Genomic DNA, 21547 nt, shown 5'->3' with positions numbered 1-21547 from the left:
TTTCTGCTACCTAATAGGATCGTAGGATTGTTTCGAAATACCCCTTAATTAGGAGAGGCGTCTAAGATTTGTTGCACATTGCGCTTGTAGGTCTTGATCTATAACGATCGAATAAGTTTGAAAGCATAGTGTCACAGCAATCCAAATGTTTATTTGAGCGATCCACCGAGTAGTAAGTTTTTGCTACCTAATCTATAACGATCGAGTAAGTTTGAAAGCTTAGCGTCATAGCAAAGTACAGTAATTTGAGCAATCCGTCGAGTAGCAAGTTTCTGCTACCTAATCGGACCGTAGGATCATTCTAAACTACCCCCTAATTAGGAGAGGCATCCAAGATTTACTACACATTGTGCCGTTAGGTCCTGATCTATAACAATCGAGTAAGTTTGAAAACATAACGTCATAGCAAAGTACAGTTATTTGAGCGATCCACCGAGTAGCAAGTTTCTGCTACCTAATCGGACCGTAAGATTATTCTGAAATACCTCTTAATTAGGGTAGGCGTCCAAAATTTACTGCTCATTGCGCCGATAGGTCTTGATATATAATGATAAAGTAAGTTTTAAAGCATAGCATCATAGCGAAGTACAGTTATTTGAGTGATCTACCTAGACTAGCAAGTTTCTACTACCTAATCAGACCGTAGGATTGTTCTGAAATATCCCCTACTTAGGAAAGACATCCAAGATTTATTGCACATTACGCCGGTAGGTCCTAGTCTATAATGATCAAGTTTGAAAGCATCGCGTCATAGCGATCCAAATGTTTATTTATGCGATCCACCGAGTAGCAAGTTTTTGCTACCTAATCGGATCGTAGGATCGTTCTGAAATACCCTGCAATTAGGAAAGGCGTCCAAGATTTACTACACATTGCGCCAGTAGGTCTTGATCTATAATGATCAAGTAAGTTTGAAAGCATAGCATCATAGCGAAGTTTAGTTATTTGAGTGATCTACTGAGTAACAAGTTTCTACCACCTAATTGGACCGTAGGATCATTCTAAAATATCCCCTAATTAGGCATCCAAGATTTACTGCACATTATGACGGTAGGTTCTGATCTATAATGATTGAGTAAGTTTGAAAGTATAGCGTCATAGCAAAGTATAGTTATTTGAGCGATCTACTGAGTAACAATTTTTTGCTACCTAATAGGACCGTAGAATTATTTTGAAATACCCCCTAAATAGGAGAGGCATCCAAGATTTACTGCACATTGCGTCGGTAGGTCCTGATCTATAACGATCGAGTAATTTGAAAGCATAGTGTCATAAAGAGGTACAGTTATTTGAGCGATCCACCGAGTAGCTTGTTTTTGCTACCTAATAGGACCGTAGGATTGTTCTAAAATACCCCCTAATTAGGAGAGGCGTCCAAGATTTACTGTGAATTGTACCGGTAGCACCTGATCTATAATGATCGAGTAAATTTGAAAGCATAGCGTCATAGCGATCTAAAAATTCAGCGATCCATCGAATAATAAGTTTGAAAATTTTAATTTTGATAGAATTTAAAAATATCACTAAAATATATAATAATATAAAATGATACTAATTTAATGAGAATTTAAAATGTTAGTAAAATAATGTATTTTTTTTTAAAAAAAATTATGCTTTTACAAATATTTTATTTTTGAATAATGAATTATGCTTTTTACATATTAGTAAGAGTAATATGCGGCGAAAATACTCAAGTTTAACTTGTGATTGTAGATAAATACTTAAATAAAATTTTTAGCGATAAAAATATATTCTGTTAAGGTTTTAAAACTTCCGTAGGGACTTGACTGTCAAATGCTAGGTAAGTGTTTACTTTTCATCATTTTTTTGGTCCAAATCATTAATTTTTAATTTTTTATTTAAAGATTATTTAAATACTTAAAAATGAAATAAAAATACATTTTATTGGTCCAAAAGAGTAGTTTTCATTTGTTTAATAATTATAATGCTTCATATTGAAATTTTGAGACTAATTTATTTATTCATGTTATATTTTTGGATTACTTTCTTTATGATTTGCACATGATATGATTGAGACCTTATTGTTTCTGTCTCGTTTCATGGGAGATATTCATTAGGTATGCGCATTTTAATTATTCTTGATAGAAAATGCAAATTAATCACATTTTTTAAAAACAAATTTGTTTTATTTTATTTTATCAGCCAATGAAAATTGTATTTGTGTTTGAACCATGAAACACCAATGCAATTTTTTATATTTTAGTCAGGAAAAAAAAAAAAACAAAAACTAAGATGCTATTTGGTTGGAAGTAATGAAAAGGAATGGAAAGGAAACAATTTTTATTCCATTTATTTATTTGGTTACATTTTAAATTATTGGAATGTCATTTTAATAGAATGCTCTTTCTACTATTTTGGTGGAATGACTATTCCATTTTAAAAAGAAAGGAAAGATCATTCTAATATAACAAGAGAAAAAATTTAATTATTTTCTTATCAATTTTTTTTATGCATTTTAAATTTTATTTCATTCTTATTCTTATTCTCATTCTCATTCATATTCCTATATGTTTATTCCTCTCAACCAAACACCACCTAAATTTATTTTCTTTATTCTTGCTTCACTATATTTTTTTTTTTAGTAATATATGTTTTAATTCGAACCTTTAGATTAAGTTTCATCCAAAGATTTAGAGTTTGTGGATAAATTAATGTCAAAATTGTGTCTATTGAAGAAATCTCGTTATTAAAACAATCAACAACTTTAAAATATTGCCATATTGATTAAAAGAAAAAACTCAAGTGCTACAATGACTCCTGATTCTATTTAATTCACCTTGTCACTAATGATAAAGGTATGACTAATTAGTTAGAGATTACTTGATTTCTTTTTCTAATACAGGAAAGAAGCAAACAAATAACCAAGTTAAAGAACCAAATAAACACTGCTTAGAGTAGACTAAGAGATGTGTAGGTGAATTATCATTTTCAAGATGATTGATTTAGAACTACTATTATGCAATTCTTTATGTTTTAAATTGAGATATTAATATTAGTCAAAAGTAAAAGTAAGCTTGAATGAATTTTGAAATAAATCAATTTTTTTAAGACAAGTTTTCTTTAATTCGATTTTCAATAGAAACTTTGTTTTATATCAATGTTTGAAAAAAAAAAGAGTTTTGATAATATATTTTAAAGAAGTTAATATATGGTGTAAAATAAAAATTTGAGGTAAAAAAATAGTGATATATTTTAAAGGCCAATTAGGATTTTTGCCCCCTGAAATTTGACATGTACCAAATCATGTCCCTGAACTTGTAAGGTCATTAAAAATGCCCCCTTAACTATTGAGATTTATTGGATTTAAGGACTTTTGTCTAATTTCATTCAATTTTACTATTTCAGTGTCATGGTCCCTGAACCTTCATCCATGTTAGACTTTCTTACTAAAATTGGAAAAAAGTCCTTAAATCCAACAATCTAATTAGTTCAGGAGGCATTTTCAACGATCTTAAAAATTCAGGGGGCATGATTTAGTACATGTCAAAGTCCAGGAGACAAAAATTCTAATTAGCCTATTTTAAAAGATAGTATAGAAAAATTAATGGAAGTGCTTTTAGGCAGCCAGCGATTAGCCAGAACAAGCCTTGAATTTCTTAGGTTATTTGATATGGTGGAGACAATTTGGAACTTTAATATCATATCCTCCAAATATAAAAATGTTTGCCTAGAATCTCTGCCCATGAGCCTACTTCTCATGCTTCGTAAAGGTTATCTGCCCATGAGTCTACTTTTCATGCTTTGTAAAGGTAGCTTTTTCCATCCAATCCACAACAACTTTGCTCCACCTTTTCACATGTATGAATTCTTGGTGGCTATAATCTTAGTTCATAGTAAAGAAGAAACTGATGATTAATTGCTCACACTACTCTGACATGGTTCATGCGCAAGAAAAGAATCCATGAAAGCATTACTCTTAGCAAGAAGCTTTATGGTTGATTAGGCTCTTCTTGACCATCTCTCCATCGCTACCAACAAGCTCAATTGACTGAAATAGCTCGCTCAGCAGTAACTTCGATGCAAAGCTCGCTTTGTCTATGGAACAAGCCAAAGTAAGTTGACCTCATTCGTATTGATTCTGGCTTCTGCCCTTAGGAGTAATGAAGCATCTTTTTACTCAATTAGAAAACAAATGAAATTCTGCACTCAGCTTAAGCTAAAAAAAAAGGCCAGCATATTGCATAATTTAAAAACATGGGAGGAATAAAGGGTAATCCAAATGTCATTTTCAATTGTGTACCAACAGTGTTACTCTAACAAACACATGCTAGAAAACCTCATTTCTGGGCAAGGAAAAACAAATTGGTTTATAGCATCCTCAAATATCCATTGGAGCCGCACCTTCTTCAGCTGCAGCATCCTCTGCTGGTGCAGTACCCTCTGCTGGTGCAGCATCCTGATCAGCATCAGGACCAGGTTCAGCTGCTGGAACCTCTTCTTCCTCTGTCACAATCTCAAATGCATCAATCAACTTTTGCACGGTCTCCTGATCTAATATGTGGAATGCCTCTCCAGCTCCTACCACAGCAATTGTACAGATGGAACTCCTCAGCTTTTCACCCTGCAAGGTCTCCCTAGTTGCAATGAGTGCATCTTTAATCAACTCCTCCCGTGATGAGTCCTTGAAGCTCTCAAACCTGCGTTCCAAGTACGTTTTTGCAGCTTGTGAGCGAGACCCTATGGCAAAAGCCTGATACTCAAAGTAGTTACCACTTGGGCAGTTGTAATAGAGGTGAGCTCCAGATTCATCCAATCCACCAACTAGCAATCCAACACCGTAAGGTCGTTTCCATGAGCGTTGAGTGCACACCTGCCATAAAGGTAAGCGACTAAATTAACGAAATGTATCTTGTAAAGTAACAATGAAAAACAAATCTTACACAATGGTCCCCATTGTTGGCTTTTTTTTTTTCATAAACAGTTCAACGAAAAAATTAGGTAAGCATAAATATAGAACAGAGAATCAAGAAAAACAATGATGAAGAATCAAGAAGATGAAGATGCGGAAGCAAAATTTTTTTATGAGGGATACTCGAGAGAGAGCAATCAAGAAATGATAAACGATTCTGTATATTGATGAAATGAGCTCTGGCTCAGTATTTATACAATCTAAGGCTAACAGAATTAAGCAATAAATAGCTCATATAGAGCTGTATAAACTAATTACTGTAACAATAACTAACTAACTTCACTAACACTAAACACTTTCTATAAGAATTTGGGGACAACATACGAAATGTCCACATAGCGCCAGCAACATAGATAAACACAATGAACAAGTCCACCAAAATCATGTCGCACAAAATCCACATTCTCCTATAACAAACATATATTTTCAGGGTGCTCATACATGCATAACTAAGAGAGCACCAGATGATCTCAAAAGAATAAGATGTCACAAAAGATAAAATGATCAGTTCTTGACTACATACTAAGAGTAAGAACATAATTAATGCATCTAGGGGGATAAAATAACAGTTAAAAAAAGAACTTATGCATAAAAATTATCAAGAAATCGTAGTTCCTATTCTATTGTCACACAGCAGTCGTGCAAAAGACATGGACTTTCAGAAGAAAAAAAAAAGCGCCAATTGTTCAATACAAGTCCGATTAATTTCACTCCACAGAGCACAATATTACATAATGCTCTCACTTCCAAAAGTAACATCTAATATTTGTATATGCTAACAAAGTTCAGTGCTATTCTATTCTGGATAGGTTCATCCCAAGCTTAACTCGATATTGGTTTGGTTGGGAACCAAAAAGGAAAAAAACTGAAGCACAACCAAGACCCCTAGCTAACATGTACAACTAGTGCTTAATGGGAGTCTTGAATAACCCATGAGACATGTTGAGCTTCAGAAATGATAGATTCCACAATCAGACTATGTTACCTTTAGATGCAATGCGAAAGTCTATAAATGCATCTTTTGTGGAACATTGGTGATACTTGGATAGAGTGGAAAATGGTCCTAAGAGTTTTGATCCTGGTACGACTGTGTTTTGGACTTACTGCTGAGACTAGCACCCAAATTTTAGTTGATGTAGCCTTCAAAGTGGAGATCGCTTCGGTCGGGTGGTGGCCAAGGATGATGGTGGTAGAGTGTTCACTCTCTACTCTGAGAGGGTTCGTGCCTTGGATCCTTTGGAAGGTGAACTGCATGGCTTTCTGTTGGGTACCAGAGTGCTGAGTATGCTTAACATTGAGGAGGGTGAGCTAGTTTCGGATTGTCAGGTTCTGGTTAAAGCTTGTCTTTTGTTTTTGGACAGTTAATGTATGCTTCAGATAGTTGTAATGTAAGAGTTGTTTGGTTTCCTAAAAGCTTTAACAATTATGCTCATGAACTGGCGAACTGGGGCATTGACAATGTGAGTTGGTGAATTCCCATGTGATCACTAAGGTTCTTTTTTTTTTTTTTCTAACTAATGATGTTTTGAGGTATTCAGCAAGAAAAAAAAATTAAGAATTAAGGCTCCTGGCCTCAACTCAAAAGCTATAACATTCATTTCTTTTAGGCCAAATCAAATGTTGACATAGATTGAAAAACCCTAAATTAACAAAGAGGGGAATCAATGCCGCAATTTCTTAGTTCTACTAAAACCTAATTCCCAATTCCAGATAATCATAAAACCAAAGCAACACAGAATGAATGAAAGTTAGGGTTTTTACATAAAAGATAAAAACGAACCTGGGCTTTATCGGCGAGTTGAACAACGAGTCGGCCAACGGGGAGAGGGGATTCGTAGGTGTAGTTATAATTGATGCACTCGGATCGCATGTAGCGGGAGAGAACCCGACCGTCAGCAGTGAGACCGGCAATGGCGACGCCGATGTGGTCATCGACCTTGAAGATCTTCTTCTGGTGAGAAGAAAGCTCGGAATTGGTCTTGTTGACACAGGCCAATACCACATGGGTCTTAGATCGAAGCCCTATGGCGGCAGAACCTTGCTTGACAGCTTCCATGGCGTACTCCACCTGGAACAACCGTCCCGCCGGACTCCATGTCGTCACATCCGTATCGTACTGATTCCTAAACATCCTAACGTCGTCGTTTCACGATTCCCACTGCAAATGCTTCTCTCTCTGACTGAAATCGTAGTAAGAGAATTGTTAAGAAAAGAAATGGTAAGAGAATGGTAATGTTCAATATTAACATGTTTTATTTATTGCTTTTCAAGATTAACATGTTAGTTTGTTACAAGGGTTTTGGGATTTTATTTTGGGATTTTATTATTATTATTATAGACCAAAACAAATGTAAAAGAATTACATAATTAAGATTTAAAATATTATTTTGGTTTAAAAAAATAAAATAAAAACATTCCTTTGCTTCAAAGATTTAAAATATTTTTTTAGTAATATTAAATTAAAATACTTCAAATATAAAAATACTGAACTATAATAATTATAATTGTAATTGTAAGAGCATCTCTAATTATACTCTCTAAATATATTAGAGTGAGTCTTAAAAAAAAAAATGAGCTCCATAAAATGGATAAATAATTCTCTAAATGTAAGTAATTTCATATTTTTTTGAAATTTTTACATCAAAAATCCAATTTACTCAATTTATTACAAAAAAACCCCTATACGCTTACATCATCATTTTTACATTTCCTCTTTCTTTTATTACAATTATACCACTTACACATCAATTCCATGCATGCAGCCACATCATTGATTGATGACTTATATCAATCACACCTTACATCATTCACTTATCTTTTTCTCTTTTTCCTTTTTTTTTATTATTTTCAATTTCTTTTTAGTTTTTTTTTTTTTTTTTTTTTTTTTAAAAAAAATAAAACCTCCATGTTGAACTCTTCTCCTACCTTAACGTCCAAAGCCCTCCATTGGTCCTTTACCCACAGAATGAATGGCTCTTATACACGAGTACGTCCTACGCTTCGTGGACTCATGGTGACCTACTGAGACCAACACGAGTGTTTTCAGCGTGCTTTGTCCTCACTTGCACGCATCCTAGGAAAACTTCCCAGGAGGTCACCCATCCTTGAAATTGCTCCAGGCCAAGCACGCTTAACTATGGAGTTCTTTCGAGATGGGCTACCGAAAAACAAGATGCACCTTGTTGACATAGGTAGTACCAATCAATCCATTTAAGCTCTCTTCAACTGTGTAATCCCATACACACACGGTCTCGGAATCAATCCCACCTTCAGGCGGTGTGGGATTACCCGGCAGTGTTCCCACGGATCACGGACTGCGGTCGTCACGATCACCCCTTACGGGGTCCGACGTCTCGTCGACCACACTTCGGCCGGGTCGAGGCTCGATACCATTTGTAACGTTCCGGCCTTCCATCGGGGCCCCACCCACGGAATAAATGGCTCTTATACACGAGTACGTCACTGCGCTTCTGGATCGATGATCGACCACACGGACCAACACGAGTGTTTCCGGCGTGCTTTGTCCTCACTCGCACGCTTCACGGAAGCGTGCGAGTGAGGACAAAGCACGCCGGAAACACTTCGTGTTGGTCCGTAGGTCACCATCGATCCAAGCGGCCAGTTGACGTACTCGTGTATAAGAGCCATTTATTCCGTGGGTGGTGGCCACGATGGAGGCGCGGAACGTTACAAATGGTATCGCAGCCTCGACCCGGCCGGGTGTGGTCGACGAGACGTCTGACCCCGTGGGGTGATCGTGACACCGCAGTCCGTGATCCGTGGGGAAACACCGGTAAGTCAGGCAATCCCACACCGCCTGGGAAGGTCCGTGGGATGATCGAGACCGTGTGTATGGGATTACACGGTTGAAGAGCTTAAATGGATTGATTGGTACTTACCTATGTCAACAAGTGTGCATCTTGTTTTCGGTAGCCCATCACGAAAAAACTCCACGCGGTTAAGCGTGCTGACTGGGAGCAATTTCAAGATGGGTGACCTCTGGGAAGTTTTCCGAAGCGTGCGAGTGAGGACAAAGCACGCCGGAAACACTCGTGTTGGTCTGTAGGGTCGATCATCGATCCAGAAGCGAGTGACGTACTCGTGTATAAGAGCCATTTATTCCGTGGGTGTAAGGGCCCAATGGAGGCTTGAAGCGGGAACGTTACAAATACATATGGTATCAGAGCCTTGACCTAGCCGGAAGTGTGGTCGACGAGGACGTCGAACCCCGTAAGAGGGGGTGATTGTGACAGTCAGTAGTCCCGTGATCCGTAAGGGGAAATACCGGGTAAGCTGTACAATCCCACATCGCCTGGGGAAGGTCAAGTGGGATGATTCTAAGACTGTGTAGGTATGGGACTACACAGTTGAAGAGGGCTTAAATGGATTGATTGGTACTACCTATGTCAACAAGGTGCATCTTGTTTTTCGGTAGCCCATCTCGAAAGAACTCCACAGTTAAGCGTGCTTGGCTTGGAGCAATTTCAAGGATGGGTGACCTCCTGGGAAGTTTTCCCAGGAAGCGTGTGAGTGAGGACAAAGCACGCTGGAAACACTCGTGTTGGTCTGTAGGGTCAGTCATCAATCCAGGAAGCAGCCAGAGTGACGTATTCGTGTATAAGAGCCATTCATTCCGTGGGTGTAAGGACCCAATGGAGGCTTGAAGCGGGGACGTTACATCCTCCCCTTTGCCAAAGAAAGGTTCTAAAATGGGGTTGAAATCTGTAGCTAATAGGAATAAGACGATAACTCCGATTTTGCTTCTCAACTGTCGAAACGTGAGCAAGCTCATCCTAAAAAAAATCAAAGGTTGCTGCCCAGAAAAAAATTCATCAAGATAATGCTCAAAAAATGATTAAGATGGAGCTGGTCTTCGATCTCAGGTTTGTTTTCGGTTTCTTTTTCGTTTCCCCCCTTTTTGAAATTTTTTTCGTATTTGACATTAGTGTGTTTTGTGTTTATCGATTTTACTATTTTAGGTTTTTCATTTTAACATTTCTTTTAGTTTTGTTTGGTTTTTTAGGGCTTCTATTTTTTTAGTTTAATTTATTTGTTCTTTTTATGAGTTTTTCATTTTTGTTTGTTTAGTCTTAATTTCTGTTTTATTTTGTTTTTTTTTCTATTTTTATTTTTCGAGATGTTTTATTGTTTTTCATTTCAGTTTCTTCATTTGATTATTTCTCATTTTGTAATAGTTTTTTCATAGTTCTTTAATAGTGTAAACACCTTCTGTATGTATTTTTTTTTTAGTATGTTTTTTGTCTAGTTGTTTCCTGTCCATTTTTATATCATCAATGGGTAACAATGAGATTTATCATGGATGTTGATGTTCAAAGAGTTTTTCCTGTATTTTAGTTTGTATACAGTTGTTTTGTAGTTTTATTATAGTTTTGCTACTTGCATATGTTATTTCATTATAAAACTAATATGCAACTATTTTGCACAAAACTTACTATGTATAACTACTATTTCTTAGTCCCCGTCAAATTAAATTCCTGCATAATATATAAACTAACATAAAACGATAATGCAACTATAAGGCAACCAAAACAAAAAATAAACTGACTTATACGTAACTGGTTGTACCTTAATTCGAATTTACTCTTCTTATTGTGTTTCTAAAAAAATATATATATTGGAAACCAGTAATCAATCAAAATGCAACTGTATATAACGTAGATGTATTATTCATGAGGTTTTTTTTAAATTTTTCACATCATACATTGTTTTGGATTTGGTGGGAGCTCCAGATCTGTTTGTTACAGATCTACATTTCATGAATATAGATTTCGATATTAGGGGGAGTTATTTTGATCGAATAAAATAGAAAACAAATGTGTAATTTCAGTTTCTTCACAGTTTTTCTGATTTTTTTTCGTCATTTTCTGTTTAGATCATTGCAGGTCTTCTTTTCCAGTTGATTTCGCCAGAATTAATAGTTGTATTTTTATCGTTTTGGTTTCATTTTGGTTGTTTTGCAGTTTTGAAACGATCGCGGTATTTTCACCTTTATGGTTCGCTCTGTACAGCTGAAGGTTTAGTGAATGTGGTATTTTTGTAAATATTTGTATGTGGACTGTATAAATGTTTAATGGGCCGGCCCAAAGTATTTTTGTAATTTTTTTTCCTTTTTTGTATTTTTCTGTTTTTTTCCCTATTTTTTTTGCTAATTTTTTTAATATTATTTTAATAAAAGCATTATTATTTTTTTTTTAATTATTTTAACAAATTAATTTATATTTAATAAATTTAAATTATAAAATATTAGTAAAATGATCAAATGCTAAGCAAAGTAGAAAGCATGGTTAGAGCAACAATAATTAAAATGACTATTTATTTTAACTTTTTAGCTATTTTAGCTAAAATTTAAATAAAAATAAAGCAGCTTTAAAGATACTCTAATAGTCACACAATTTTCTTTTTAAGAAATTTTTAATATATATTAATTTGATTTAAAAAAAAAAAACATGTGTAATAAATATACAAACTTCATTAAATATCACTCAAAAATATATCAATTAAAGTTACAAGGGCAATAGACTCCCTGTAGGCACAATCAGCTAGTGAAACGGAAGCTCTAGCTAAGTGGTGAGCAACACGATTCACAAATCGTTTTGCCCATTTTACTAACAGATTTTGCCTATAACATTTTACTTTTACAGTTTCAAGCTACCCAACCAAAACCATATTTATTTTGCTGTTAAAAAATAGCAGTATCAACATTGATCTTAATCATATTTCCAATCAGTTTTATCCAATGCTCATCCCCTTCATTTGATTTCAAAAGAAATTGAGAAGGAACAAAAGTCTTGTCTTGAGTACACATCCATTGATTAAGATTACCTTTTGCTAAAGCCATAACAAATTGAGAAGACTGGAAATTACTTTTCTTAAGATGATCATCTTTTGCCTACCAACTAAACCAGCAAATCATAACTGTAAGCTTTAACTTTTCCTTATTCCACCTGCTAGTAGCCTCTTGGAACCAGTTGCCAAAAGACCGTTCCACCTCAGAACTAACAAAAAAACCAGCCATTTCCAGCAGCCCAATGCAAAAGGACAAGAAATAAGGCAGTGAAAAATAGATTCAGTTGAAAGGGAACATAATGGACATACCAAAGTGACATATAACATGCTTCGAATTTAGTTGGAAAAATATTGGTAAACAACTAGACAAGGCTCTCCATGCCACATTTAAAACCTTCGATGGTACTCTAATACACCGCAATCTCTTCCAAAAAATGATTATTGACATCCAATATCAACTCTTCTTTCAACTCTTGCAGTAAACTATATGCACTTCTAAGAAGTAGTTACTTGGAGACTCTTGAGACCAATGCCATTTATCACAAGCATCAGTAGAGAATAAGAAATTATTTAAAATCAAACCAGCATCTCTATTATTAAAAACATCAACAATCACTTCCTCTTCCCATTTTCTCTCACCCACCATCATTAACAAATTTATTGTTTAATCCACAAGAACTTGGTTGAATGAAGTAACATATGAATTAGATAAATTAGGTAACCAATGGTCTTTTAGAACACTAATTCTCACCAAATCTTGAGCTTCCAATAAGCTTCGCCAAATGAAACTTGGGTAAGAACCTATCGTTCAACTTTAAGAAAAGATCCCATAGGATAGTAACAAGACATAAAAATTTGGCCAACCAATGATTGTGGATTGTTTTGAAGCCTCCACCCTTGTTTCCCCAAAAGAGAAATATTGAAATCTCTAAGATGACAAAAATTTAGATCCCCTGCTCCTTAGGGACACACATATGATCCCAACTCATCCAATGAATACCCTTGGTATGATTGTTCGAGGATCACCGCCAAAATCTACACATCATACTTTTCCACTCCTCACACATTCCTTTAGTCAGTAAAAAGATGCTCATTGCATAGTTAGGAAGAGATTGTAATACCAACAACTCCATAATTCAAAAAATAAAAAATACCAATAAATAATAAACAATAATTAAATCTAGCAAAAAGTACAAATAATTGTAATAAATACTTTACTTTCTAATTACATCAAAGTAAATAAACAATAATTTTTATTTTTATAAAAATTATTTTTTTGACATATTATATAAATGATATTTTTTTTGTTATTGTTATCTATAATTTTTAGAAGAGACACGTGACACAACCAAAAAGTAATCACCATTTTAATATAGGCCTAAGTCGGATCCAGAATGGGCCCAAGCCCAACAAAGGCCCAAGCTTGGTAAAGGTTTAAGACTTCGCCTCTAGGACATGTCACTCTCTCGAGATCTGAAAGCCTCCCTTGCCTTCCCGGACACGAAAGAACTGAATACCTCTTAATGAAGATAAAGGCCTACCTGGAGGCAGACAGAAAAAATGACATTTGGATGTCCACCACGGGATGAGAGCCAGATGTCTACCCTAGAACGACGTGTCCTCCTCTCTAACACAAGATTAGATATTGTCCCCTACGTCAGATCATAGTAGTGTATGTACCTCCAATACCCATTTTAGTCTAACAGCTCCACTGACACCTTTGTTTGTTAGGTGTGATTTCCGTGCAACATGTGCCTTGTATCGAACGGTCTCCTCATCAGTACAGAATCATCATCCTGGGAGCCTAACATCCTTAGTGGGCCTTATAGTCATGTATATCGTGTGTTTTACCCCGATAGTGGGCTAGCTTTTACAAAAAAACCCAAATGGGTCACGGGTATGATTGGACCCTAATTCTAGCCTATATAAACCTCACTATCCCTTTATGCAAAGGGACATAATATTTTAGCCAAAGCTCTGTTGGTTTCATTCTAAGCTCTCTTCTTCTGCAAGAAAGACCTAGAGAAATCCTCTTAGAGCATGGGTTAGGGCTTCATATGGTAAGATCATTTGTAATACATTTCAAAGCCTAAAAGGCCAATACACTAACTCGTGGACTAGGGATAATTAACACCCAAACTACATAAAAAGCCTCCATCTTATTTACTTAATATCTATTTAATTTCCTAAAGATCTTATTTGATTAGTTTCTAAAAATCTAAGTAAATATTTTGGTACTTTCATTGAGAGCTGAAGGAAGCTTGAAGCCACAATACGTTTGCAACAATGGTGGCTACATGTAAAAAAGTGGTAGACAACAATCCTCAAGCAGATCCTGATGTCGTCATGGGCGATGTTAATCCACTCCCTCCAAGGCGTTCTTAGCCGAGCCATGTGAAGGATGGGGAAGCATCCAAAGCTGGAAGTGGCAAAGATGAGCCCACCTAGCGTAAGGGACAGTTTATCAATGAGAACCGTCATGATAAAGAAGAGAAGGAGGAAGAAGAAAGTGCCACAACCTCATGGCTGAGTTTGGTTCTAGACTTGGTCTTGAGCTGAAGGTTGGTCAGTCTGGTATATTTCAAGTTGGGGTTCAATTTCAGAAGAGACAACCACAATTTCTGGGAGAAGCAGCCTCTTCATTAGATTCGGAGGAGTCAGCCAGAAGGTATGTGCTTACAAAGACTATCTCGACGCTTTGCATGGGTAGGCCTCTGCACTCTCCGTAGCTACCTTCACGGCCTTTATGGAATCTCAGATGGAGTCTTTGATGTGTTGGCGATAAGTGGCAGCTGACCTATAAAAAGCCCCGAAAATCACAAAAGCCTTGTGTCTTTCAGCTTCCCAAGCTTCGTTATCTTTCAGCAGAATTCTCTTGTTATAAGAAAGTTTCTTTCGCCAATCCTTCTCTGCCAACATATCCATCTACAACTTGTGCACTCTTTCCCTCCACCTCTCAAATTTAGCCTCGACTTCTTTGAACTTCCCATCGGCCTCCCTTAGCTTAATGTTTAGACCACTGACCTCAATCTGCTTATTGTTAATTTCAGTGCTCTTCTATAATACTCGAGCCTATAAAATATCATTAGGATCGTTGACCTCTTGGATTTTCTTAGAAAGAAATTCCACTTCAGTCCTAGCATTAGACAACTTGGTCTGTAATTGTTGGGTTTCTTGCTTATTGGATTCATTGGAATTATTATGAAGTGGTTATATTTAGCCTCAGCCATCCGATCAGCCTCTTCGATAGCCCTCCTCTAGAAATCCTCGGCTTGAATCTTGATCTCCTCCACTTTGGAAGCTAGAGTCCTTTTATCGCCCCTAAGTTGGTCCAACTTGACAGCCATAGAGTTAACCTCTTGGCAAGTCCTCTCGAAAAACATAGCCATCTAGTACATCGAGATGTAGAAAAGTTAGCATGAGTAAAATTGCCAAAGGAAAGCAACAAGTTAAATGTGTGAGACTTACTATTGTAGCTTGTTGTTTAGAGGCGCGTGCCAACATGACATGATCAGTGCTGCTACGAAATGCCCATTTCTCTATTGTCAACTCACATATGATGTTGGCAGTTAGATCTATGTCCGTAGCAAAGGGTGCCATATCGCCCCTAACCCTGGGTGACATGGCTGGGCAATCCACAATGGAACCAGGGCTCATCCCTTGGTCACCATTGACTAGGGCTGCACACGGGTTGGGTTTTTAGGTGGTCGGGTTTAGGTTTTTAGATTTTGGGTGTTGGAAATGCACAACTGAACCTAAATTTTGGGTGGTCGGGTATGGCTGGTTTTGGGTCTGGTATGGCGGGGTTAATGTGGTCAGGTTCGGGTTTTATTGGGCTGAGTCCGAATGTTTCATTTCTGGGCTCAAATGAAATTTAATTTTTAAAAATGCCATCTTTTTTTAATTTTAATATCTTTTGGGCTTTTTCTTTATAATTAATATTTTTTGGGCCTGAATAGTGAACTTGGTTCATACTCAGTTAAGAAAATGACATTCAATTCATAAAAAGCTTAAACTACTTGTCCAAATAATCATTCATTATTCACAATTACTTACCAATTTTAATATTCAAAACAATCAACACAATAATAGATACCAATCATAAACCCACAAAAGAAAAAAAAAAGTCTAAATGGTAACTTAATCTACTCCATATCTAATCTATACAATATAGAATATGGAGTCTAAAATATAGCTATTAATCAAAAAATATTAATAATCTAAATCTTAATCTACTTCATATCCAATCTATACAATATAGAATTATGGATCATATCAAAAAAAGTCTCAAAATACAAAATATAGCTATTGATTAAAAAACTATTAATCATCCAAATCTAATCCATATCCAATTCCTACAATATGGACTATAAAAAAAAAAGTCTCAACATTCAAAATATAGCTATTGATCAAAAAAGTATCAATCATCCAAAATTCTAAATCTAATCCATATCCATATGGATCATATCAAAAAGTCCCAAAGTCCAAAATATAACTATTCAAACTTCAAAACTATCAATAATCCATCTTCATATCTAAAGTGTAAACTAAAGTTTAAAAATATAACTATTCAAAAGTAATTACTTCCCTTGTGTATATTGTGTTCTTCTCTTTGTGTATCATTTGCTTTGCTTGGTGTAATCTAAATATATCATTCCTTCCTTTTTAATGTCTATTGTCTAATTCAGCAAACTCCAAAGTCCTCCAAATCCAAACTGTTATAGTGAGATTTCTCTCACCTAGAAACTCGAGACGAGACTCCTATTTAAAGGACACATGTATTCAGATTTCCAATGAAAGCTGAAATGTCCATGAGAGACTCCTCGATGTTTAAACCTCGCCCAGGATAAAGCCAGCGAGATACTGCGAATACGACCTAAGTCGGATCACATAACCGTAGTTCGCATTATGCAGGGTAGACCCAACTCGCATGTGCCAGGACATATGCGAATATCCCCTCTATACTTACGCGAGAACATAGAGACCAACTCTCTATGGTGCGATTTGGTCCCAACGACCCAATAGCCCTGACAAGCCGATATAGATTCGCATGTCTAGATTCTACCAGCTCGACATGCGATGTCTACAAGAGACAATTACCTAAGGGTACGACACGTTCCAAACATACTGATGACCCTGCGAGCTCAACAAAGGAACATGAACAGTCCACTCGCAGAGGCGGAAGACGCATACGTTGATGGACTTAGTAACTGTCGTTCATTTATTAATGTTAACGTTGCTTGGGCTTAATTATTGCAATTCAATATGTAAATAATGGATTAACAATGAATGTGATCCTTGTGTAACCGATTGGACACCTGCTTTGTATATAAAGGGGTGATCCACCATGAAATGGCACCTACGAATCCCTTGCTACAGTAGACTAAGCAGATCATAATCTGACTGAACCACTATAATTCTCTGTCTTATTGTTATTTTCCAGCTTTTGTTGATTGTTTTCCCATTTCCAGTCGAGTACTCGCCATTCTAGGTTGAATACTCGCACTTGTCATTACACATAAAATTCTCTTTGATATTAACAAAATAATATAATTTGGTGTTGCGAAATTCTTGCGACAACATTTGGCACCGTCTGTTGGAACAATCGACTAAGATTTCATTCATCTCAAAGAACAATATCATCATGGCTGGAAATCAAGCCAACGGAGGAGCTAACAACAGGTCCATCAACATTGGGATGATGAACGTACCATTATCTGGAGTTGGAGCGCCACCTGTAGACGTCATTAACGGCGGAGTAGGGAGAAGCAATATCAAACCTCTCAACCTATTCCCAGAAACGACTGACCCTCAAGTCGGGGACACATCCACGCCACCAGCAACCATGCATTTTCCCCCTGTCACTCCGGCGGTGGTATCCGAGGGAATGATCCAGCTCACCACTGATCAGTATGCTGCGATTCAGGATCAGCTGCGCGCGCTACAGGCCGAAGTAGATGGACAAAACCGAGCCCGACGCCCTCCTCGAGTTCCTGCTATTCACACCGATAACCCTCAAGTAACGACTTCTAGACGTCGTACTAACCGTGTACGCAGGGAACGGAGAACCAACCCTGAAGGTTTGGACCTGAACCATCCAATGTCGAGGGATCAATCCGCAAGGTATCCAAACCAAAGCACACAAGTTGATGAAGACCCTGAACGCCGTAATCCTCACAGTCGACCATCAAGAGACAACGACGCAGAGTCGGCCTCTTCGTCATCGCATGGTCGCACTCCAAGCAGGTACACAAGGTCCGGCTCTGTGCAGACACAACAGGGAGGACATTATCAGGTACATCGAGGTGATCTGCGTGATCACCTCAACGCAGTTTTCAGGGCACGCTCTCGCGTCCCACATAATACTGAGACACTCCGTGATCCCCATGCGGACGATCAGGGTGCCAATACTTATAATAACCCGCCTACCGCGCCGATCGCGACCACTGGGATCAATGTCCCAGCAAATCTCGCCGCAGTAGTTGCGACTCCCGCAGTCATAGCAGCCCCGGCTCCTGCGGCTGGAGGGATTGACCAAGGCTTGCTTCTGCAGGCTTTGAAAATGCTCGAGCAGCAACGAAAGCCTATATATAAGTTGCATGGTACCTCACCTTTCACTACAGAAGTGCGACAGGCTCAACTTCCAAAAGGGTTTCGTCTATCCGAATCCCTCAAATATAAAGGTACTTCTAACCCGATAGATTATCTTGAAAAATTTAATACTATAATGGAAGTGGATCAGGTACCACAGCTCGCAAAGTGCCGCATTCTTACGGCAACACTCGAGGAAAATGCCCATGATTGGTTTACCCAATTACCTGAGGCATCGATATCGACGTGGGAAACCTTCGTCGACTTATTCCTCACACATTTCCAGGCCACAATGACGTATAGGCCACCTTATACGACTTTGGCCAACATCAAACAAGAACCTGGTGAGTCTTTACAAGACTATTTTAAACGCTTTAATGCAGAAGTAACAAAGGTCGAGAAGGCTCCCGAGTCTTCGCTTGTTTGCATGCTGATAACAGGTATCTTGCCGAGGACCGACTTTTGGAAGGAGTTACAAGCTCGAAGGCCTGAATCCTTAGTTGAATTCTTCGCCATGGCCGAACCTCACAAGAGAATCGAGAATTCTCTAGCGGAGTTAGAGAAGGGAAAGGACAAACGCCGGTCACCTATACCGCGTTTACGATCTCGCAGTCCACAAGGGAAGAACTCCAGGGGCCGAAGCCCAAGAAGATGCAGCCCGCGGAGACAGCGAAGTCTGAAGTTGGCCAAGTCTCCTCCAAAGAAGGAATCCTCGCCGAAAAGGAAAGGTGGACCTCGCTTCGTCAACTATACTGAACTCGCAGTCCCCCGAGACCATATCTACGCAATCGAAGAAAGAAACGGAGTCTTCAAGAAGCCGCCCCCATCAGGGGAAATCGCGACAGGAGAGACCCTATAAAATTCTGTAAGTACCACAAGGATATTGGTCACACTACCTTAGAATGTTGGGTCTTTCAAGATGAAATCGAGGAGCTAATCCGGAGAGGGAAATTCGACAAGTATAAGAAGAGCGAGGAAAGTCGTCCCCAAGCGGATGACAAAGGAGAAAGCCAGAATGCGAGTGGCTCCAGAACACCTCGCAACATCCTAACTATAATTGGAGGACCTCATATCGCAGGGGACTCTCGCAAGTCACAAGAGCGATATGCCAGAGAAGCCAAGGAAAAGCCGCTTACCAATGTGAATAATCTTAGTGAGCGGCCCGAGAAGCTGTTTAAGAAGGAATGCGACGACATCACCTTTATGGAGAGTGATGCGAGATGGGTCCATCACCCGCATTCCAATGCACTAGTCATAGTCGCCAATATTGGCGGGGATAATGTCCATCGCATACTCGTCGACAATGGGAATTCAGTGAATCTTCTGAATTTCCAAGCATTCAAACAAATGGGGTTGCAGGAGAAGGATCTGCGACCTATGACGTCGAGAATTTATGGTTTTTCGGGAGACGTCATAATAATAAAAGGAATGATCAAACTCCCAATCACTTTGGGAACTGCCCCAGTGACAGCCAAGTCAATGGCAGATTTCGCAGTAATCGACCAGTACTCAGCGTATAACGCCGTAATTGGTCGACCAATCCTGAAAGAGATGAAGATCATAACCTCGATCTATCATCTGACAATGAAGTTCCCTACTCCCGCTGGAGTAGGTTTTGTGCGGGGAGTCCAATCAGAATCACGGGAATGCTACAACGCAGCAGTTAAACTCGTAGAGAAAAGGACGGTAAATGTTATCTACCTTTTGGAGGCACCACCTCCTCGCCAAGAGATCCTCAGAATCGAGGAGGTGCCACACATAGATGAACCAGACTTGGATCCAAGAATCCTCGATCACATCGCCGCAACCCAAGCTGCGGAAGACACAATTGAGGTACCTATAGATCTTGTAGATAATAATAAAGTTTTAAAAATTGGTTCTAAATTAAATTTTCAGCCGCGAGAACAATTAACGACCTTTTTAAAGCAAAATCTTGATGTTTTTGCTTGGAAACACTCAGATATGGTCGGGATATCTCCACAAGTCATGTGTCATCGCTTGAACATTGACCCCGAGGTGCGAGGTGTCCGACAGAAGCGCCACAAAATGGACCTCACGAGGTACCAAGCGCTAAAAGAAGAAGTCGACCGCCTCCTTGCCTGCGGCTTTATACGGGAGTCGTATTACCCCAACTGGTTAGCGAACCCCGTACTCGTGCCAAAGCCTAATGGCTCATGGTGCACATGTGTTGACTTTACAGATCTAAACAAAGCCTGTCCCAAAGACAGCTTTCCCCTTCCTAGCATTGACCAGCTTGTTGATGCCACTGCAGGTCACGAACTCTTGAGTTTCATGGACGCATACTCGGGATATAATCAAATCCCGATGTATGAACCAGACCAGGAGCATACCTCGTTCATTACTGATCGAGGACTATACTGTTACAAAGTAATGCCTTTTGGTTTAATAAACGCAGGTGCGACTTATCAAAGGCTGGTGAACATGATGTTCGCAGATCTCATTGGAAAAACCATGGAGGTATATCTTGACGATATGCTCGTAAAATCTCAACATGCGAAGGATCATATTGCCCACTTACAGACCATGTTCGATATATTATGACAGTATAAGATGCGGTTAAACCCTCTGAAATGTGTCTTTGGAGTTGGCTCTGGGAAATTCCTTGGGTTCATGGTTAATCAGCGAGGAATAGAAGCCAATCCTGCGAAGATCAGGGCATTGGTGGAAATGCCATCACCAACCAAGCTAAAGGAGGTTCAAAGCCTCACAGGTAAAGTCGCAGCTTTAAACCGCTTTATATCCAGATCTTCTGATAAGTGGAAGGAGTTTTTTCAGATTTTGAAAGGCAACAAAAAGTTCCATTGGACCGAAAAGTGCGAGCAGGCCTTTCAAACTTTAAAAATACACTTGGGGCAACCTCCGATCTTGTCAAAGCCATTGACCGGTGAAATCCTATCCATCTATTTAGCCGTTTCGAAATATGCGATTAGTTTAGTACTAATACGCGAGGACCAAGGACGTCAATACCCGATGTATTATGTCAGTAAGCGATTACTGGATGCCGAGACGCGTTATCCCCAAATGGAGAAGTTGGCTTTTGCCTTGATAATATCATCAAGAAAATTGCGACCTTATTTCCAGGCCCACAACATTGAAGTTTTGACGAACTACCCCTTAAGACAAGTTCTGGCGAAACCAGAAGCATCGGGGAGATTGTTAAAATGGGCGATGGAGTTGAGTCAGTTCGACATCAAGTAT

General features: G+C 38.3%; 1 protein-coding gene across 1 annotated transcript; it reads right to left on the bottom strand.

The window, feature by feature from the left end:
• Positions 1-4179: 4179 nt before the first annotated feature.
• On the bottom strand, positions 4180-7217 carry LOC115709753 (proteasome subunit alpha type-1-A). Its single transcript, XM_030637952.2, has 2 exons — positions 6711-7217; positions 4180-4831 (listed from the first exon to the last, which is right to left on the bottom strand). The coding sequence occupies exons 1-2, from the start codon at positions 7059-7061 to the stop codon at positions 4340-4342; spliced, it is 843 nt and encodes a 280-aa protein (XP_030493812.2). The 5' UTR covers positions 7062-7217; the 3' UTR covers positions 4180-4339.
• Positions 7218-21547: the final 14330 nt, after the last annotated feature.

Source organism: Cannabis sativa, chromosome X (genome assembly GCF_029168945.1).
Source record: "Cannabis sativa cultivar Pink pepper isolate KNU-18-1 chromosome X, ASM2916894v1, whole genome shotgun sequence".
Lineage (NCBI taxonomy): Eukaryota > Viridiplantae > Streptophyta > Magnoliopsida > Rosales > Cannabaceae > Cannabis > Cannabis sativa.
The sequence above is the reverse complement of the archived record's forward strand: the minus strand, read 5'-3'. Positions and strand labels throughout refer to the sequence as shown.